General features: G+C 47.6%; 1 protein-coding gene across 16 annotated transcripts in view; it reads right to left on the bottom strand.

Annotated features, from left to right (window-relative positions):
• Positions 1-22,326, bottom strand: part of ptpn13 (protein tyrosine phosphatase non-receptor type 13) — a 411,247-nt gene that overhangs the window by 46,523 nt on the left and 342,398 nt on the right. For all 16 annotated transcript variants that reach the window (XM_072496283.1, XM_072496268.1, XM_072496267.1 and 13 more), the window contains 3 exons: positions 22,083-22,213; positions 8,486-8,571; positions 4,936-5,039 (listed from right to left, as the gene is read on the bottom strand). In XM_072496283.1, the coding sequence (XP_072352384.1) occupies positions 4,936-5,039; positions 8,486-8,571; positions 22,083-22,213 (321 nt within the window). The remainder of the gene's footprint in view (positions 1-4,935; positions 5,040-8,485; positions 8,572-22,082; positions 22,214-22,326) is intronic.

Below are 22,326 nucleotides of genomic sequence, written 5' to 3'. Positions count from 1 at the left end.
GACCACCGCCTCCCCTTGTAATTTGCCACTCACCATCACGTATCTGCCCCCACTATCCGCCACTATGGTCTTTGCCTCAAATATTACCCGCTTCCCCACTAGTATGGCCACCCCCCTGTTTTTTGCATCTAGCCCCGAATGAAACACCTGCCCCACCCATCCTTTGCGTAGTCTGACCTGGTCTATCAGTTTCAAATGCGCCTCCTGCAGCATAACCACATCTGCCTTAAGTTTCTTTAGGTGTGCGAGTACCCGTGCCCTCTTTATCGGCCCGTTCAGCCCTCTCACATTCCACGTGATCAGCCGGGTTGGGGGGCTCTTTACCCCCCCCCTTGTCGACTGGCCATCTCCTTTTTTTATCCAGCTCCTCACCCGGTTCCCACGTAGCTGTGTCCCCCCCAGGCGGCACCCCCCCGCCCCGCCCACCCCACCCCATAGCAGCTCCCCCTTCTCCCCAGAAGCAGCAACCCAGTTAACCCCCCCCCCCCCACTCCCCCCACTAGATCCCTCACTAGCGTAACTGCACCCCCCATGTTGCTCCCAGAAGTCAGCAAACTCTGGCCGACCTCGGCTTCCCCCCGTGACCTCGGCTCGCACTGTGCGACGCCCCCTCCTTCCTGCTTCCCTATTCCCGCCATAATTATCATAGCGCGGGAACAAAGCCCGCGCTTCCCTTTTGGCCCCGCCCCCAATGGTCGACGCCCCCAGCTCCTCCACCTCCCTCCCCCATAACATGGGGAAGAGAGAAAAGTTACAGGGTCGCAGGATTAACAACTTAAAAATCATCTTTCTCCCCTTTCCCCCCCCCTCTTCGCCCCACAACTTTGTCTCAAACGTTCTTTTTTATAACCCACTTATTCCAATTTCTCTTCGACAATAAATGTCCATGCCTCATCTGCCGTTTCAAAGTAGTGGTGTTTCCCTTGATGTCTGACCCACAGTCTTGCCGGCTGCAGCATTCCAAATTTGACCTTCCTTTTATGAAGCACCGCCTTGGCCCGATTAAAGCTCGCCCTCCTTCTCGCCACCTCCGCACTCCAATCTTGATATACGCGGATCACCGCGTTCTCCCACCTACTGCTCAGAGTTTTCTTTGCCCATCTGAGGACCATTTCTCTGTCCTTATATCAGAGAAATCTCACCACTATGGCTCGGGGAATTTGCCTTCACGACCCGAAGCTCCTGCTCCTGGGTCTTTTGCTCATCCTTTAGCCCTTCAATCGCCTGTAATATCGGGGCCAACAGCTCCTTCTTCATCTCCTTTTTAAGTTCTTCCACGCAGCGCTTCAAGAACTCGTGTTGTTCAGGGCCCCATATTAAACTGCCACCTTCCGACGCCATCTTGGTTTGTGCTTGCCTTCCTTGCCACTGCTCTAAAGGATCTACCGCAATCCGGCCACTTTCCTCTCCTTTTTCCATCCGTGTCCAGGGGGGATTCCCTTCTGGTTTACCGCACAGTGTTTTTAGCCGTTAAAATTGCCGTTGGGGCTCCTATTAAGAGCCCAAAAGTCCGTTCCACCGGGAGCTGCCGAAACGTGCGACTTAGCTGGTCATCGCCGCACCCGGAAGCCAGCTAGCCAATTTCTGATCCACATCTCTAAATCACCCTCAATCCCCAGCCTCCGTATTTTCTGCAATAGCCTACCATGGGGAACCTTATCAAACGCTTTACTGAAATCCATATACACCACATCAACTGCTCTACCCTCGTCTACCTGTTCAGTCACCTTCTCAAAGAACTCGATAAGGTTTGTGAGGCATGACCTACCCTTTACAAAGCCATGCTGACTATCCCTGATCATATTATTCCTATCTAGATGATTATAAATCTTGTCTCTTATAATCCCCTCCAAGACTTTACCCACTACAGACGTGAGGCTCACCGGTCTATAGTTGCCGGGGTTGTCTCCGCTCCCCTTTTTGAACAAAGGGACCACATTTGCTATCCTCCAGTCCTCTGGCACTATTCCTGTAGCCAATGATGACATAAAAATCAAAGCCAAAGGTCCAGCAATCTCTTCCCTGGCCTCCCAGAGAATCCTAGGATAAATCCCATCAGGTCCCGGGGACTTATCTATTTTCAGCCTGTCCAGAATTGCCAACACCTCTTCCCTACGTACCTCAATGCCATCTATTCTAATAGCCTGGGTCTCAGCATTCTCCTCCACAACATTATCTTTTTCCTGAGTGAATACTGACGAAAAATATTCATTTAGTATCTCGCCTATCTCTTCAGACTCCACACACAACTTCCCATCCCAGTCCTTGACTGGTCCTACTCTTACCCTAGTCATTCGCTTATTCCTGACATACCTATAGAAAGCTTATGGGTTTTCCTTGATCCTACCTGCCAAATACTTCTCATGTCCCCATCTTGCTCGTCTTAGCTCTCTCTTTAGATCCTTCCTCGCTACCTTGTAACTATCCATCGCCCCAACTGAAACTTCACACCTCATCTTCACATAGGCCTCCTTCTTCCTCTTAACAAGAGATTCCACTTCTTTGGTAAACCACGATTCCCTCGCTCTACACCTTCCTCCCTGCCTGACCGGTACGTACTTATCAAGAACACGCAGTAGCTGATCCTTGAACAAACTCCACTTATCCAGTGTGCCCAACACTTGCAGCCTACTTCTCCAACCTATCCCCCCCAAGTCACGTCTAATGACATCATAATTGCCCTTCCCCCAGCTATAACTCTTGTCCTGTGGTGTATACTTATCCCTTTCCATCACTAACGTAAACGTCACCGAATTGTGGTCACTGTCCCCAAAGTGCTCTCCTACCTCCAAATCTTGGGGATTGGCGAGCTCCCACTAAAAAGGGCAGAGCGGAGCTTCAGGTATTTGGGGGTCCAGGTGGCCAGGAGCTGGGGGGCCCTGCATAGGCTTAATTTCACAAGGCTGGTGGAGAAAATGGAGGAGGAGTTCAAGATGTGGGACGCGTTGCTGCTGTCCTTGGTGGGTAGGGTGCAGTCAGTCAAAATGGCAGTGCTCCCAAGGTTTTTGTTCCTGTTCCAGTGCCTTCCCGTGTTTATCCCGAAGGCCTTCTTTAGGCGGGTCAACAGGAGCATAATGGGGTTTGTGTCGGCACGAGGGACTCCGAGGGTGAGAAGGGTGTTCCTGGAGCGGAGTAGAGATAGGGGGGGGCTGGCGCTGCCCAACCTCTGTGGGTACTACTGGGCCGCCAATGCGACGATGGTGTGCAAGTGTGTGATGGAGGGGGAGGGGGCTGCATGGAAGAGGCTGGAGACGGCGTCCTGTGTGGGCACGAGTCTGGGGGCACTGGCAGCGGCGCCGCTGCCGCTCCCTCCAAGGAGGTATACCACGAGCCCAGTGGTGGCGGCTGCCCTCAGAATTTGGGGGCAGTGGAGGTGGCATGGGGGGGGGGTTAGGGCCTCGGCGTGGACCCCAATACGGGGGAACCACCGGTTCGCCCCAGGGAGAACAGGTGGAGGGTTTCAGGGTGGCACAGGGCAGGGATACGAACGTTGGGGCACCTCTTTGTGGACGGGAAGTTCGCGAGCCTGGGTGAGCTGGAGGAGAAGTACAGGCTCCCGCCGGGGAACACCTTCAGGTACTTACAGGTAAGGGTGTTTTTGCCAGGCGGCAGGTGGTGGAATTCCCGCGGCTACTGCCGCACACAGTACAGGACAGGGTGCTCTCGGGGGGGTGGGTGGGAATGGGGAAGATCTCAGAAACTTACCAGGTGATGCAGGAGGAGGAGGCGGCCTCGCTGGTGGAGGTGAAAGGTAAGTGGGAAGAGGAGTTGGGAGAGATCGAGGAAGAGACGTGGGCAGATGCCCTAGGGGGGGGGTGAACAAAACACTCACCTTAGTGTCGTCTGCAAACTTGGACACATTGCCCTTGGTCCCCAACCCAAATCATCTGTGTAAATTGTGAACAATTGTGGGCTGAACACTGATCCCTGAGGGACACCACTAGCTACTGATTGCCAACCAGAGAAACCCCCATTAATCCACACGCTTTGCTTTCTATTAATTAACCAATCCTCTATCCATGCTACTACTTTACCCTTAATGCCATGCATCTTTATCTTATGCAGCAATCTTTTGTGTGGCACCTTGTCAAAGGCTTTCTGGAAATCCAGATATACCACATCCATTGGCTTCCCCGTTATCTACCGAACTGGTAATGTCCTCAAAAATTCCACTAAATTAGTTAGGCACGACCTGCCCTTTATGAACCCATGCTGCGTCTGACCAATGGGACAATTTTCATCCAGATGCCTTGCTATTTCTTCCTTGATGATAGATTCCAGCATCTTCCCTACTACCGAAGTTAAGCTCACTGGCCTATAATTACCCGCTTTCTGCCTACCTCCTTTTTTGAACAGTGGTGTCACGTTTGCAAATTTCCAATCCGCTGGGACCACCCCAGAGTCTAGTGAATTTTGGTAAATTATCACGAGTGCATTTGCAATTTCCCTAGCCATCTCTTTTAGCACTCTGGGATGCATTCCATCAGGGCCAGGAGACTTGTCTATCTTTCACCCCATTAGCTTGCCCATCACTACCTCCTTAGTGATAACAATCCACTCAAGGTCCTCACCTATCATAGCCTCATTTCCATCAGTCACTGGCATGTTATTTGTGTCTTCCACTGTGAAGACCGACCCAAAAATCCTGTTCAGTTCCTCAGCCATTTCCTCATCTCCCATTATTAAATCTCCTTTCTCATCCTCTAAAGGACCAATATTTACCTTAGCCACTTTTTTTTGTTTTATATATTTGTAGAAACGTTTACTATCTGTTTTTATATTCTGAGCAAGTTTACTCTCATAATCTATCTTGTGGGCAGTTACAGAGAAAAAAAAACTTTGGAAACTTGTGTCATCTCTCAATGATATCTATTTATAATCCTAAGCAATTGCTGAAAATTAAATATCTTGATCAAATTTATTTTTTTGTTTTACCTATGGGTGAAGGATTCTGCTGCAAAGTATCGATCGGAAGTTCATCATTCCCCCAAGTAATCTCACCCTCCTCGGTGTTCGCCATGTGTGGCAGGCTGGATACCCTGTCAGAATTGAACAAATATACTGCCGCTATTTAACATGGTATTGTCAGCACAAATCTGTACTTAGCACGTAAATAAATAATTAAATAACCATATTATAGGAATAGGTGTAGATGTTAAATTGGCAACACAAATTTGTGGATTTGAGCTATTACTGAAGTACTATCAACCGACCGCAGCAGGAGCATAAATCATAGTCTATAAAGGCCAGGTATTTTTCATTCAAACAATGGGCTTTCATAACCAATCATTCCTGGCATATAATGATTGCAATTGATATGGATGTTAAATATGAAGGTTATGCTATTTGTACTGAGGTCAACATTCAGACAAAAACTCTTTAAGAATAAAAATAAGAAGGTCAATTAAGTGTTAAGTTTATCATAGATTACGGTGTATAAATCTCTATTTGGTGCTTTAAAAAATCCTTCCAAAATGTGGGGGGGCGATCTACGAGCCCCACGCCGGGCCAGAGAATCGCCGCAACACGCCATGAAGCCCCGACGCCGGCGCGCGATTCTCCGAGGTGCGGAGAATCGGCGCCATTTGTGCCGGTGCGTTTGACGCGGCGCCGGCTGTGGGCCGCTAGAATTGGCCTGGCCATCGATTCTCCAGCATTGATGGGCCGAGCGGCCGCGCGGATATGACAGAGCCCGCCGGCGCCGTTCACCCCTGATCGCTGCGAGTGGGGACTCTGTGCGAAGAGTCGGGGGGGGCGGCCTGTGGGGCGGGGAAAAGCGATCCTTCACCGAGAGGGGCCTCCGATGGGGTCTGGCCCGCGATCGGGGCCCACCGATCGGCTGGCCGGCCTCTCTCTCCACCCCCCCCCCCCCCCCACCCCGGGCCTACATTTTTGCGCAGCCGGCCCCTGAACCCGGCGCCATGTTAAGTCGGGGCCGGCGCGCTAAAGAAGTTCTCCGTGCATGCACAGGTTGGCGGGGCCCAACTGCGCATGCGTGGGTTGGCGCGGCGCCGGGAAAGGAGGCTGGAGCGGCGTGAACCACTCCAGTGCCGTGCTGGCCCCCTGTGGGGGCCAGAATCGTTCGTCCCTGTGCCCGTTTCACGCCGTCGTGAAACGTGACGGCATTCACGACGGCGCCAACATTTGGGGTCCATTTTGGAGAATCGCCCCCGTGAGTCGGCTTATAGGCCAAGCATAAAATGTGAGCCCTGTGTTAGTGCAGGGGGACCCATTACGGTTTATGGACCGCCGTGTGCGATCGGCTCTGTCTTAATCTCAGATTAATCTTCTTGGCAACACATCCCACATCATCAGCTTGATCCCATGTGCCAACTTATAAAATGAGTAACCCTAATCATACAATTCCGAGCTGAAAACTTGAGACCAACACCCAAACAGAGTAAATCCTCAGTCAACTTCCTAATGCGTTCTTTAAAGGGCGACTTTAAACGAAACAATATTAAGCAAATCAGATTTTCCATGAGAATTAATGTATAATCTAGAGTTAGGTTTCACAATGGGTTTCCAGCTAGCTCTCCTCTCATAAGATCATAACAGGAGCAGAATTAGGCCACTCGGCCCATCAAGTCTTCTCCGCCATTCAATCATGGCTGATATTTTTCTCATCCCCATTCTCCTGCGGATCCTCAGCCACGCTCCCCCCACCCATCTCCTCAATCCTCAGCCAGGTTCACTGGCCCTGTGCCTTTCCCACACCCCTGATCCCCAGATAGAGCCTCCCCCCAATTCCCAGTCAGGTGGTGACCCCCCAGCCCACCTCGGATCCCCAGCCAGGCTCTCCCGCGAATCCCCAGATGGCCTCTCCCGATGGATCCCCAGCCTGCCTCTCCCACCGGATCCCCAGCCGGCATCTCTCACCGTGCTGAGACAGCCTCTCCTGTAGATCCCGAGCCAGGTTCTCCCCCTCATCCCAAGGCAGGCTCTCCTACAGCAAGTGGGGCAGAAGCGGCAAGCAGGGTGGGTGGGAATAGGTGGTGAGCAGAGTGGGTGGGAGTGAGGCAGTGGGCAAGGCGGTAGCGTGGGAGAGACGGCGAGCAGAGTGGGAGAGAGGCGGCAGAGTGGGAGAGAGGCGGCAGAGTGGGAGAGAGGCGGCAGAGAGGGAGAGAGGCGGCAGAGAGGGAGAGAGGCGGCAGAGAGGGAGAGAGGCGGCAGAGAGGGAGAGAGGCGGCAGAGAGGGAGAGAGGCGGCAGAGAGGGAGAGAGGCGGCAGAGAGGGAGAGAGGCGGCAGAGAGGGAGAGAGGCGGCAGAGAGGGAGAGAGGCGGCAGAGAGGGAGAGAGGCGGCAGAGAGGGAGAGAGGCGGCAGAGAGGGAGAGAGGCGGCAGAGAGGGAGAGAGGCGGCAGAGAGGGAGAGAGGCGGCAGAGAGGGAGAGAGGCGGCAGAGTGGGAGAGAGGCGGCAGAGTGGGAGAGAGGCGGCAGAGTGGGAGAGAGGCGGCAGAGTGGGAGAGAGGCGGCAGAGTGGGAGAGAGGCGGTAGAGAGGGAGAGAGACAGCAGAGAGGGAGTGAGATGATGAGCAGAGTGGGAGAGAGACGGCAGAGAGGGAGTGAGACGGTGAGCAGAGTGGGAACAGGGCTGATCTGGGCAGCTCTCAAGCCAACTCTCGAGTTTGCAAGGCAAACCTCCCAACAATGTTGTTCCATTGCTCTGGCAACAGCGATGTTGATGCATAATTCTGATACCAACGACTCACGGAAACATTGTAAAAATGAAATTGGCAATGCAAATCGAAAAAAGGGCCTTACAGAATATACTACTTTAAAATGAAACAATGTTAACTGGAGTGACTTTAAGCAAAGACTTACTGTATAGCCCTAAATATACATGTATTAGTTGAAAACTGAGGGGGGTTTACTTTATATTGAGTAGAGTCCCTAACATGCATTGTGGTGGTCCAAAAATGCAGTTGTCGTAAGACCCAGTCTAATTCCAATCCACAACCGTAGTTGACATTTGCCTAATGAATCGGTGATTGTATTCCTGTAATGTTGTGAATGGTGTTATTTTGAGGGCCAACTTGTAAGTAAGAACATTCATACAAATATCACACCAAAAATGTCATGTGGCTTTGAAATAGTTCCTGAAATGTTATTGCGACAATATCTGCGTGTTCACTTCACTGATATGTAATTGCATTGTGCAAAGGTTACTGGACTCGGAGGACAGTAACCGCAAGTTCAGAAATTCATCTATAAAATAGGTACGTTCTTAAATTAAAAATAGCAAGCACCTCCAGTGAATTTGCAGGTAGCCTTTAACTATTACTCATCTAACAATTATTCACCATTATTTTTGAGTCATTAAATGCACAAAGCATATTAATTTACAATAATGACATATTCAAGAATCTGAACCGACTATGTGTAGTATTACAATTTAACTATTTTGAGCAGATGGGTGTGGCCAGGATCCATATTATCCAGCAGTTTAGCTCATAATATTCTTCATATCTGTTGGGGCAGATTACCTTTCGGATGTTGTATCTTCAACAGAGAATGCTTGAATTGCTTTCTCTATGTTAGTTGAGAAGTGGTAACCATTCTTTCTGGACAGCTGTATAATTAATAAAAAATATTTTTTTTATTATTGACCAGTAATGACAAATGGCAAAGAAAACTTTAACAACAGGCAGGATTCTATAAAGAAAGATGCCTTGCATTTTCAATATCAAAAGATGCTGACAATGTACTGTAAATTAATCTTTGCAAGTGCAGCAGGTATAATGAACCGATCACGTGGGCGAGGCTCAACTATTGGTGCCTGATTTTAAAGGGGGTTCCAATGACATCATCTGGCATATCTGAATATTTAAAGAGGAATTTTGTATCCTTCCTGTAGGTGCCTTGCTCGCCAACTCAAAAAAAAACAGCTTAGCGTTGGGACACAGTGGGAAAGCAAAGGGATAAGAGGGAGTAAGCAACTAGATTCATTTTAGCTGTTCCCTCTTGTCTTTGTCAGGTAGGGAAGTTAAAATCACTGCCGTTGCTTTTAATGTACGCAAGTTCATAAAATTTAACTGACAAATCTTTCAAATTATACCTCACATTAACTGTGATAACTATCTGAATTGATTTGGCTCACACATACGGCATTATTGCCATGTGACCACACAGCTCAAAGAGTAGAATGGTATGAACCTCGTATAGCCTGAGAAAACAAAGGAAACAAGCAGGTGTCTCCAGTCTAAGCAGTATGAACATGCTTGCAATGTAAGGGGCATGAACAAACAAGATTCTATTTAAATTTAACTGGGCTCATTCTATTGAGGAGGCTGGGGTAGGGACCGGGCCAGACTATGCTCGTTTAACAACAATCAGTGCCACGGCACAAAAGCTGTAGTCAGTGGTGTAGCCAGCTGCCCAAGCGCTCAAGGGACAGGATTTTCATTCTCAGGGCTTGATCTTGCCATCAGGAAGAAATGTGGTCGGTGGGAGCCAGAGGACAATTTTGGAGATATGACCAACAAAGTAGTTGTCTCCGAGTGGCCCATTAAATTCGGGACGGTGGGAGGGCTTTTGACACTGAAGGGCCAACAGGAGGCTGTGCAGCATTGAAGAATTGACACCCCCGCCACCATCAGAAGTGGGCGCTGCTGAACAATATAAGCGGCATCACAAATGGGGTAAAATGAGAGGAGCAGAAGTGTTGGGGCTATCGGACATGAAGTGGATGGCGTCCTGCAGTAATAGACACTGCTGCGCTTACGGCCGTAAAATGGAGCGGTCTCATCCGTGCTGAATGGAGCTTCTGGCTCCAATTCCGACCCAGCATGCCACCATTTCACAGGTGGCCACCTGGCCCTGTCTGCCACCTCTATACCCACTCCCATTAGGCCTAAAAATTCAGTCCCTTGCTTTGAGAGAGAGTTTTCTTCAAGTTATCCCAAAGCACCTCACAGCCAATGAATTATTTTGAAATGCAATCACTTGTGTTAAGTATACTAGCTGCATAAATTACACAGAAACAGGTCACAAACATCAACAACATAAATGATTAAATCATCTGTTTTTATAGTTTTGTTTGAGGGGAAAAATACCAATCACTACACCAGAACTGAAAGCCTTTCTTTGAATAGTGTTGTGGGATTTTCACAGTAACTTTATTGCAGTGTTAATGGAAGCCTACTTGTGACACTAATAAAGATTATTATTAGGACTTGAAGCTACATGTTTTTAAACTCGGGGACAAGAATGTTGCCATTAAGTCAAACAGATACAGCAAATATGAACAGCTGTGATAGCCCACAATGAACTTTGGCCATATGTAGATTGAGCACTCACCATGCTGTTTGGGGGAGACAACACAGAAGCAAGGGAAGGGCTGGAGGGCAAAAGCTTCACTGGGGAGGGGGGGGGGGGGGGGTATACTCCTCCAGGAAGCTGGGATGAATTTCCACAGACACACAGGGAGGATTGAAGCTGGTCTGGGAATAAAACTGGAGCACTACCATTTTACAGAAAGAGATCCTTTGGAGGCTGATGTCAATCATGTCTTTCCTTCAATGTTTCTGCAGAGAGGAAACCTTCAGGAAGATGGAGGATACATTTAATGGATTGGATTGGTTTATTGTCACGTGTACTGAGATACAGTGAAAAGTATTGTTCTGCGTACAGTTCAGACAGATTATTCCATACATGAAAAAAATACATAGGGCAAACTTAAATACACAATGTAAGTACATAGACACAGGCATCGGGTGAAGCATACAGGAGTGTTGTACTATTCAGTAGAGAAGATGTGTGAAGCGATCAGATCAGTCCATGAGAGGATCGTTTAGGAGTCTGATAACAGCGGAAAGAAGCGGCTTTGAACCTGTTCGAGCGTGTTTGCAGAGTTTTGTTTCTCCTGCCTGATGGAAGAAGTTGGAAGAGTGAGTAAGCCGGTGGGAGGGGTCTTTGATTATGCTGCCTGCTTTCCCAAGGCAGCGGGAGCTGTAGATAGAGTCAATGGATGGGAGGCCGTGTGATGGACTAGGCTGTGTTCGCGACTCTCTGTAGTTTCTTACGGTCTTGGGCTGAGCAGTTGCCATACCAGGCTGTGATGCAGCCAGACAGGATGCCTTCTATGGTGCATCTGTAGAAGTTGGTAAGTCAATATGGACATGTTGACCTTCCTGAGTAAGTATAGGTGCTGTTGTGCTTTCTTGGTGGTAGCGTCGACATGGGTGGACCAGGACCGATTGTTGGTGATGTGCACACCTAGAACTTTGAAGCTGTGATTCATCTCCACCTCGGTTCTATTGATGCAGACAGGGGTGTGTACAATACTTTGCTTCCTGAAGTCAATGACCAGCTCTTTAGTTTTGCTGGCATTGAGGGATAGACTGTTGTCGTTGCACCACTCCACTAGGTTCTCGGTCTCCCTCTCCTGTATTCTGACTCATCGTTGTTCGAGATCCGACCCACTGCAGTTGTGTCATCAGCAAACTTGTAGATGGAGTTGGAACCAAATTTTGCCACGCAGTCATGTTTAGTAGGGAATATAGTAGGCGGTTCAGTATGCAGCTTTGCGGGGTCCCGGTATTGAGGACTATCGTGGACGAGGTGTTTTTGTTTGCTCTTACTGATTGTGGTCTATGAGTCAAAAAGTCAAGGTTCCAGTTGCAGAGTGAGCAGTCAATTCTTAGGTTTTGGAGTTTTGATATGAGCTTGGCTGGGATTATGGTGTTGAAGGCGGAGCTGTAGTCAATGAATAGGAGTCTGATGTAGGAGTCCTTGATGTTGAGATGCTCCAGGGATGAGTGTAGGGCCAGGGAGATGGTGTCTGCTGTGGACCGGTTGCAGCAGCATGTGAATTGCAGTGGATCTAGGTATACTGGGAGTATGGAGTTGATGTGCCTCATGACCAACCTCTTGAAGCACTTCATTATGACCAATATCAAGTCCACCGGACGATAGTCGTTGAGGCATGTTGCCTGGTTCATCTTTAGCACTGGTATGAAGGTGGTCTTCTTGAAGCAGATGGAGCCCTCGGAACGGAGTAGGGAGAGGATGAAGATGTTTGCGAACACATCTGGAAGCTGATCTGCGCAGGATCTGAGTGCACAACCAGGGACCTCGTCAGGACCTGTTGTTTTCCGAGGGTTCACTTTCAGGGAGGCCAATTTGACTTTGGAAGCTGTGATGGCGTTTGTTGGTGTGTCCGAGGCTGTTGACAGCAGTTTGATGGTTTCCTTCTTGAACAGAGCATTGAATGCATTGAATTCAATGGGGTAAGCTGCTGCCGGAGATTCTACTCGGCTTCGCTTTGTAGCAATGGCAGGGGGAGATGTGGAGAAGAGTGCTACGGGGGCGCCAAGCTCGCAAAAGGGAGGAGCCACACCCTGATGAGCATCAGGCAGCAGGGCCCGGCCAAACCCAGAGGATGAGGCTCACACAAACGTTGCATGTCGGTGCCTCTCAAGACCGAGGGCGCACAGGAGATACATGCCTTTTCTGCAGATGAGGGAGACACAATGTCAACAATGCCTCTGCATGTCCAAGGATCTGGTGTCTCAGATCTGCGACATTCTCCACGAGTTGATGCTGTGGGGACTGAGAGGTCTTTTGCCAGAGGCTTTGAAAGTCACCATCACTCTTAACTTTTACACAAGTGTAAAGCCTCTATGTCCACTGTAAGCACTAATGCATTGAGTTCAGGATATTTTCCACTGGGTAGGGGTGCATGGCAGGGGTACCTATTGTCATCGCTCCCCTTCGCGCTAGCAATAGAACCTTTAGTTATAGCGCTGAGGTCTTCAGACGAATGGAGGGGCAGAGATAAGGCAGAGGGGGAAGGGAGCATAGGGTATCTCTATATGCCAATGACCTGTTCCTCTATGTCGCGGACCTGGCCTTCTCTATGGATGAAGTTATGAAGCTACGGAGGGGCTTTGGCTCCTTTTCGTGCTGTAGGTTGGACCTGGGGAAGAGTTAACCCCCCCCCCCCCCTTCCCCGGGAGGGGAGCCAATGTGGGGGCACTGCCTTTCCATCTTGCCATAGGCAGCCTCCGGTATCTGGGTATCCGAGTGGCCCACTATTGGTCCATGCTTCATAGATTAAACTATACAAGTCTGGTGAGTAGGGTGGGACAACCTTTCGCTGTCCCTGGTGGGCTAAGTTTTTTTTTTGCCATGGTAAACAAGTTGGTGACTGCTTTTATTTGGGAGTTAAGTCACCAAGAATTCATAGGGTCCACCTTCAGAGGGACTGTCAGTCATGGGGCCTGGTGCTACCCAATTTTCTCCTTTATTATTGGACGGCCAATGTTGAGAAGGTGCTGGGGTGGTTAGGGGGTCAGACTCCATATGGGGAGGGGATGGAGATGAATTTGTGTAAGGGTTCAGGTTTGTGAGCTTTGGTTATGGCTTTGCTCCCATTCTCCCCAGCGAGATTATCCTCGAACCCAGTGGTAATGTCCACGTTAAGGATATGGAGGCAATTTAGGCAGCAATACAAGCTGAATGCCATTTCATTTCTGGCCCCCATAAGTGGTAACCATTTGGTTGTGTCGTCGGGGTTCGATGCGAAGTTTAAGTCGTGGGAAGGAATATTATGGATTTGGAGTGCTTTTGGGATCTGTTCATGGAGGGATGGCTTGCCAGTTGGGAGGAGTTCTCGGCAAAATTACAAGAGTCAGGGGCATACTTGTTTCGATATCATCAGCTACGTGATTTTATCTGTAAACCTTGTCCTACACTTCCCTTAGCGCTGCAACCCTCCCTGCTGGGGAGAATTCTGGGAGGTAATTTTCTCCTTTAAAAACACTTACCTTCACAGGAGCAGGCCTTGGGAATTCGGAGGGAGCGTTGCGCAAGTGATTTCTGGGAGGCAAGTTTCTCCTTTAAAAACACTTACCTAGTCCCGTTTCTGTTCTTCTTTTCTGTTTTATTTTTTATTTTATTTTTTAATATAAGGCGGGAACCGGAAGTTCGACTTCTGGGAAGGCACCCCCCCCCCCCCCCACCTAACCAATAAATTCTGGTGGAGAGGAAACCCGAGACACTACACATGTAGTGTCTCCCACCCACCCTCCTCCTCTAACCTAATAATAAGATCCATTGGTGTGAGGTAAGTGCCATATTATATTATTATTATTAGCATTATTATATTATATTATTAGCATTGCGCAGGTCAAGGAGACACAGCCTGAGTGAGAGAGATACAGACAGTGAGAATTTGGTAGTTTGGTGCAGTGAGGTAACCAGGAAAGGTAAGTGGTTAATCTAATTGTGCTGTTTTTCAGTTAAAAGTGCAGTGTAGATTAGTGTCTGATTGGCTGAAGCTGCCCCCACCATAAACTTAAATTAAACTAATTAATTAATTAGTGATGGCTGGTCAGGTGATGTGCTTGAGCTGCTTGATGTGGGAGCTGGCAGATCCCATTGCGAGCTGCAGCGACCACATCTGCAGTAAGTGTTGGCTGCTCGAAGAGCTCCGGCTCAGAGTTGATGAGCTGGAGTCTGAGCTTCAAACACTGAGGCACATCCGGGAGGGGGAGACTTACCTGGACACTGTGTTTCAGGAGGCAGTCACACCTGTCAGAGTAAGTAGTTTAAATCCTGCCAGTGGCCAGGGACAGCAGGGTGTGACTGCAAGTCAGGCAGGTAAAGGGAACCAGCAGTCAGGAACTCAGGAGCCTCAGCCCTTGACTCTGTCCAACAGGTATGAGGCACTTGCTCCCTGTGTGGATGGCAAACAGGGTTGCAGGAAGGATGAGTCAGCTGACCAAGGCACCATGGTTCAGCAGGCCATTCAAGGGGAGGGAGTAAATAGGCAAGTTGTAGTTGTAGGGGATTCTATTATCAGGGGGATAGATAGTATCCTTTGTGAGCAGGATAAAGAGTCCCGCATGGTATGTTGCCTGCCCGGTGCTAGGGTGCGGGACATCTCTGACCGGCTTGAAAGGATACTGCAGAGGGAGGGGGAGGATCCAGTTGTTGTGGTCCATGTCGGTACCAACAACATAGGCAAGTCTAGGAAAGAGGACCTGTTTAGAGATTATAAAGAGCTAGGATTCAAATTAAAAAACAGGTCCTCAAGGGTCATAATCTCCGGATTACTGCCCGAGCCACGTGCAAATTGGCATAGGGAGGCAAGAATAAGGGAAGTTAACACGTGGCTGAAAGAGTGGTGTGGGAATGAGGGGTTCCTTTTCATGGGACACTGGCATCAGTTTTGGGACAGGGGGGACCTATACCGTTGGGATGGTCTCCACCTGAACCGAGCTGGGACCAGTGTTCTGGCGAAAAGAGTAAATAGGGTGGTCAATAGGACTTTAAACTAAAGATTGGGGGGGGAAGGGAAAGTCAGGGAACCAAGAGGTGAAGTAATCAGCGGGGTGCGTAGCTGCTTAGGAATACAAAAAAAACACGAACAGACAAAACTCAAGTGTGGTTACGATTGTCCCCATCCCACAAAATATGACACAGTGTATGGAAAGGCTCAGTAAACCAAGGTCCACCACACTAAGAAAATAAAAAGGGTAAATAGAGAATTAAAGGTGCTATATTTAAATGCGCGCAGTGTACGGAACAAGGTAGATGAGCTTGTGGCCCAGATTGTGACTGGCAGGTATGATGTAGTAGGCATCACAGAGACATGGTTGCAGGGAGTTCTGGACTGGCATTTAAACATCCAGGGATTCACAACCTATCGAAAAGACAGAGGTGGGCAGAGGGGGAAGGGGAGGGGGAGGGGGAGGGGGAGGGGGAGGGGGAGGGGTTGCCTTGTTAATTAGGAATGAAATTAAATCAATAGCACTAAACGACATAGGGTCAGATGATGTGGAGTCTGTGTGGGTAGAGTTGAGGAACCACAAAGGCAAAAAAACCAGAATGGGAGTTATGTACAGGCCTCCTAACAGTGGTCAGGACCGGGGGCACAAAATGCACCACGAAATAGCAAGTGCATGTCAGAAAGGCAAGGTCACAGTGATCATGGGGGACTTCAATATGCAGGTGGACTGGGTAAATAATGCTGCCAGTGGACCCAAGGAAAGGGAATTCATTGAATGCTTACAGGAGGGCTTTTTGGAACAGCTTGTGATGGAGCCCACGAGGGAACAGGCCATTCTGGACTTAGTGTTATGTAATGAGCCAGACTTGATTAAAGATCTTAAAGTAAGGGAGCACTTAGGAGGCAGTGATCATAATATGGTCGAATTCAATCTCCAATTTGAAAGAAAGAAGGTAGAATCAGATGTAAAGGTGTTACAGTTAAATAAAGGTAACTACAGGGGCATGAGGGAGGAACGGACGAAAATCAACTGGGAGCAGAGCCTAGTGGGAAAGACAGTAGAACAGCAATGGCAGGAGTTTCTGGGAGTAATTGAGGACACAGTACAGAGGTTCATCCCAAAGAAAAGAAAGGTTATCAGAGGGGGGATTAGGCAGCCATGGCTGACAAAGGAAGTTGGGGAATGCATCAAAGCAAAAGATAAAGCCTATAATGTGGCAAAGAGTAGTGGGAAGTCAGAAGATTGGGAAGACTACAAAAAGAAACAGAGGATAACAAAGAGAGAAATAAGGAAAGAGAGGATCAAATTTGAAGGTAGGCTAGCCAGTAACATTAAGAATGATAGTAAAAGTTTCTTTAAATACATTAAAAACAAACGGGAGCCAAAAGCTGACATTGGGCCGCTCCAAAATGACGCTGGTAATTTTGTGATGGGAGACAAGGAAATAGCTGAGGAACTGAATAAGTACTTTGCGTCAGTCTTCACAGTAGAAGACATGAGTAATATCCCAACAATTCCGCAGTGTCAGGGGGCAGAGTTGAATATGGTAGCCATCACAAAGGAGAAAGTGCTAGAGAAACTAAGAGGTCTAAAAATTGATAAATCCCCGGGGCCAGATGGGCTACATCCTAGAGTTCTAAAGGAGATAGCTGAGGAAATAGTGGAGGCGTTAGTTATGATCTTTCAAAAGTCACTGGAGTCAGGGAAAGTCCCAGAGGATTGGAAAATCGTTGTTGTAACCCCCCTGTTCAAGAAGGGAACAAGGAAAAAGATGGAAAATTATAGGCCAATTAGCCTAACCTCGGTTGTTGGCAAGATTCTAGAATCCATTGTTAAGGATGAGATTTCTAAATTCTTGGAAGTGCAGGGTCGGATTAGGACAAGTCAGCATGGATTTAGTAAGGGGAGGTCGTGCCTGACAAACCTGTTCTTTGAAGAGATAACAAATAGGTTAGACCAAGGAGAGCCAATGGATGTTATCTATCTTGACTTCCAAAAGGCCTTTGATAAGGTGCCTCACGGGAGACTGCTGAGTAAAATAAGGGCCCATGGTATTCGAGGCAAGGTACTAACATGGAATGACGATTGGCTGTCAGGCAGAAGGCAGAGAGTTGAGATAAAAGGTTCTTTTGCGGAATGGCAACCGGTGACGAGTGGTGTCCCGCAGGGTTCAGTGTTGGGGCCACAGCTGTTCTCTTTATATATTAACGATCTAGATGACGGGACTGGGGGCATTCTGGCTAAGTTTGCCGATGATACAAAGATAGGTGGAGGGGCAGGTAGTATGGAGGTGGTGGGGAGGCTGCAGAAAGATTTAGACAGTTTAGGAGAGTGGTCCAAGAAATGGCTGATGAAATTCAACGTGGGCAAGTGCGAGGTCTTGCACTTTGGAAAAAAGAATAGAGGCATGGACTATTTTCTAAACGGTGACAAAATTCATAATGCTGAAGTGCAAAGGGACTTGGGAGTCCTAGTCCAGGATTCTCTAAAGGTAAACTTGCAGGTTGAGTCCGTAATTAAGAAAGCAAATGCAATGTTGTCATTCATCTCAAGAGGCTTGGAATATAAAAGCAGGGATGTACTTCTGAAGCTTTATAAAGCATTAGTTAGGCCCCATTTAGAATACTGTGAGCAATTTTGGGCCCCACACCTCAGGAAGGGCATACTGGCGCTGGAGCGGGTCCAGCGGAGATTTACACGGATGATCCAAGGAATGGTAGGCCTAACATACGATGAACGTCTGAGGATCCTGGGATTATATTCATTGGAGTTTAGGAGGTTGAGGGGAGATCTAATAGAAACTTAGATCATGAATGGCTTAGATAGGGTGGATGTAGGGAAGTTGTTTCCATTAGCAGGGGAGACTAGGACCCGGGGGGACAGCCTTAGAATAAAAGGGAGTCACTTTAGAACAGAGATGAGGAGAAATTTCTTCAGCCAGAGAGTGGTGGGTCTGTGGAATTCATTGCCACAGAGGGCGGTGGAGGCCGGGACGTTGAGTGTCTTTAAGACAGAAGTTGATAAATTCTTGATTTCTCGAGGAATTAAGGGCTATGGAGAGCGGGTAAATGGAGTTGAAATCAGCCATGATTGAATGGTGGAGTGGACTCGATGGGCCGAATGGCCTTACTTCCACTCCAATGTCTTATGGTCTAATTCTATTGCTGGCGTGGTCTGTGGAGGGGAGCATTTCAAATATTTATGGGCAGATCATGTCAATGGAAGCTGCACCGCTGGAGCGGGTGAGGGCAAAGTGGGAAGAGGAGCTGGGACCCCTTCTGGTTGAGGGTGTGGGGAATGAGGCCCTTTGTAGGGTGAATTCCATCTTCTCCTGCACGTGGCTCAGCTCGATTCAGATAAAAGTGGTTCATAGGGCTGACCTAACCAAGGCTACGCTGTGTAGGTTCTTTGAGGAAATGGAAGGTAGGTGTGAGCTGTGCTCTCATGGGCCCATTCACCACACCCACATATTCTGGTTGTGCCCAAGGATGTAAGCTTTTGGGTCTCCTGTGAGGCATTAGCAGCCACCAGATTCCAGGATGATGATGGGGAGTGACAGTACTTACCCTGTTAGACCAGTGCCCTCCATGATGGGCCCACATCACCACCAGCATGGCTAGTCTTCGCAACCATCCCCATCGTTCTGAGATTGAGTATTTACAAATTCGACTCAGTATGTCCTCATCCTTTTTAGGATGATGAAGCCTCAGGGATATGTATTCTTGCTGGGTGAGGTACCAACTGCAGGAGGTTGTTCTGGCATCACACGGGCCGAGGGTGCTGCCTCTCCGAGCACCTCTCCAGCATCCCTGGCACTAAGCACACGAGTCAAGAGTTGTTCTCACTGGACCAGTGGTTGTGTGCCTTCAGTCTGACAAAGCGCCAAAAGCAGATCTATCTCCAGTACGGATTAACACCTTTGTGTGCAACTTGGATCGTTCTATTGCTAAGTGAGACTTAGACCAAGGCAGATCAGGACATTCAACTGGTGTTAAAATGTGTTCAATGCATTCAGTCCTCAGCATTACCCTAATCCCCAATACACTGAGATTCTCCATTCTTAGTTAGGGCTCCAGTTAGCCTGATCTTTCAATGGAACACCTCACATTGGCCATCTTCACTAATTTGCCTGAGAGATGAAAACGCCTCCTTTCCACACCATCAGTTTCCCATAATGGCCTTTGTGATGTTGAAAAGGCAGACATAACATGGAACCCTCAAGGTTCCATTTCATTGAGAAGAAGGAGCACGCATCAGCTACGCCTAGCTCCTAGCCAATTTCTGCCCTCAGCATTGTATTGCCATCAAGCTAACAAAGGAGGATCAAGACCATGCTCAACATTTCGACTGACCGCAACACATAACCACATGGATGTAGCATCACTGAACTTGGCAGGTGTTCAGGGAAGAGCAGTCTAAGCAGAATGAATAGGCTAGCACTGCAGCCCTTCTTTTTGATGTTTGCTATGTGCGCCTTATGCAGACAATTGCAAGGTGGAAAATGGTTAAAGCTGTAGCTTTGAGTGCCAGGACAAAATTGTGCTCGTGTGGGTCAGAGCACTGGCACATTGAGGTGGAAAGGTGTGCAAACATATTAGTCAGCTTAGCAGATGTACAGAGTCAACAATGCGCAAGGCTGGTAGGAGTGTACATGGTCTCAGAGAATGGGCATATAGATTGTAAAACTCGTGGATGGCAGGCAGAGAGATGCCTGGCGTAACCACTTCTTGCATGGTAGGTGAGGCATCACTGATGCCGGAAATGAACTGAGAAGGGATACACACTGTGATAAGATAGTTGAACACAACATCAACCAAAGGCAGATGGTACAAAATCAATGATATGTGGGGGGAGGGAACATGGTGTAACAACTGATCAAGCATATCACAACTCAGCATACAGAGGAGGCATCCACAAGAGGATATGTGGAATGGCTGTCATTTTAATAACATTGGTGCAAAGTACACATGTGGTGAACACCCATGCCACCATTATACTCCATCTTTGGAGTACCGGATCTTTGCCCACTCACTTAACCTATCTTTGTCCCCGTGTAGTCTCCTTATGTTCTCTTCCTATCTAACTTGTGTCATCAGCAAACTTAGCAACTATACTTTCGGTCCCTTTATCCAAGTTATTTGTATAAAATTGTAAAACGTTGAGGCCCCAGCACTGATCCCTGTAGCACACCACTTGCTACATCTTGCCAATCAGAAAATGGTTGTCCAGATGTTCTTAGTCAAAAACAGTCGGCCCCTTATCTGGAGACTGCGCTCCGTGTCTTGGATTTTATTTTTGCTCTTCTCGATTGCAAGAATTTCTGGGCTATTATCTGCTGCTACAGTGCAGTTTTCACCCTCATACGAGTGATAACCATCTCCACTATGATTCACGATACCACAAACACCATGTTGTCGCACTGTTTATCGTAAGCTGTAAATGAGCTACAATTTATGATTAAACATTGGGAAAACTGAAACCATCTTATTCAGCTCCACTGAAAACTGTAAGTGTAAAGTCACCATAGTCCCAGATGACCACAGATTGCTTTCCCCTTTGACAGGGAGAGCGGACTGGTGGTGATTTAACCTGAGGATCACCACACCTCAGGCGAGGGGCAAGGTTGAGAAGGTGGGGTCTTCATGAATAACGTACAAGTATGCTTTAGCCCTCACACCCTATCCATCATTAACTGCGTATTCCAGCACTGCAACATTATGACCCTTTTCACTCCATCGTCACATAATGTTCAGATTTCTAAACATTCTACTCCCAAGATAAACCCAACTCATCACCCTTAGCTGCTTTTGCTCATTCATAAGCTGCACCTTCAAGATCCTTTGTTGGTTGTCCATTTCCCAACAAGAATATCCTTCTCATTACTCACAAATCTCAATGGCCTCAACTTCCTCCAGCCTACACATTTCAAGTGAAATGTTAAATTCTCTGGCCTCTTACGTGGTTATAACAATCCCGTGGTACTAAAGAAGAGTAGGAGAACAGTTGTCCCTTCTGTCCTGGCCAATATTCGTCCCTCAGCCAATATCACAAAAACAAATTATCTGATCATTACATGTGGCTGTTTCTGGCTGCTTGCTGCACATAAATTGGTTGTTGCACTTTCTACATTACAATAGCGACTAAGCTTCAGAAATATCTCAATGACTGTAAATTGCTTTGAGACTTCTGGTGGTTGTAAAAAGGCACAATACAAGTTATTTTTTCTTTTTAACTATTATCAATGATGAATAACAGTACTTGATAAGAAACAATGCCATAAGAAAGGAAGAAGAAGTAACTTGTATTTAAATGACAACCTCGGGTCTTCCCAAAGCACTTCATAGCCACAAAGTAATTATGAAGTCTAGTCATTGTTGTAATGTGGAGAAACTTATCAGCTATTTTTTATACAGCAAAGTACCAACAACTGTAAGATAAATGACTAGATAATCTGTTTTCATTGATGGATACATGTAAGTAAGCCATTTGGCTAATAGAAGTACCCTGCTCTTTTTTGAAAAGTAGCACGAGGTAGCAGATAGGCCTTGGCTTAATATATCATCTGAAAGGCTGCAAATCTTAACAGGACTTTTTTAGTACCTATAAAGAAATGTCAGCCTAGATTGTGTGTTCAAGTCCAGGAGTTGGGCTGGAACCTAAAGTTTTCTGACTCCAGCACCGAGTGTTACACGGAGGTAAATCTGACATTCATCTGCCTCCCAGAGGTCAAAGTCTAAAGACTTTTTTTACATCTGAGTAAAGTGTGCTAGATGTAGCCTGTACAATATGTTATCACTGCTATCAGTCTCATTTGTACGAAATGGGCTCAAACTGATTTGTTAATTACCTGAGGGGAGTCTTCAGGCAATGAAAAATCTTCACAGTCTGTATCCTCGGATTTAACAGACTGCTCTTCTTTGTTCAGTTCATCTATGCATTGAGTAGTATCAGGTCCCTTCACAAAATTTGCATCTTTTTCTGTCCAAGAAATATAAAATTATCAGTGTTTCCATTGAAACATCAATATTCAGTACAATGAGGCTTTAGACACTCTTAATTGCCCTTTCATTTCTGTGGCATGTCCAGATTAA

Source organism: Scyliorhinus torazame, chromosome 3 (genome assembly GCF_047496885.1).
Source record: "Scyliorhinus torazame isolate Kashiwa2021f chromosome 3, sScyTor2.1, whole genome shotgun sequence".
In the NCBI taxonomy this organism is placed as follows: Eukaryota; Metazoa; Chordata; class Chondrichthyes; order Carcharhiniformes; family Scyliorhinidae; genus Scyliorhinus; species Scyliorhinus torazame.
Note: the sequence above shows the minus strand (reverse complement) of the source record. Positions and strands in the feature narration are given on the sequence as shown.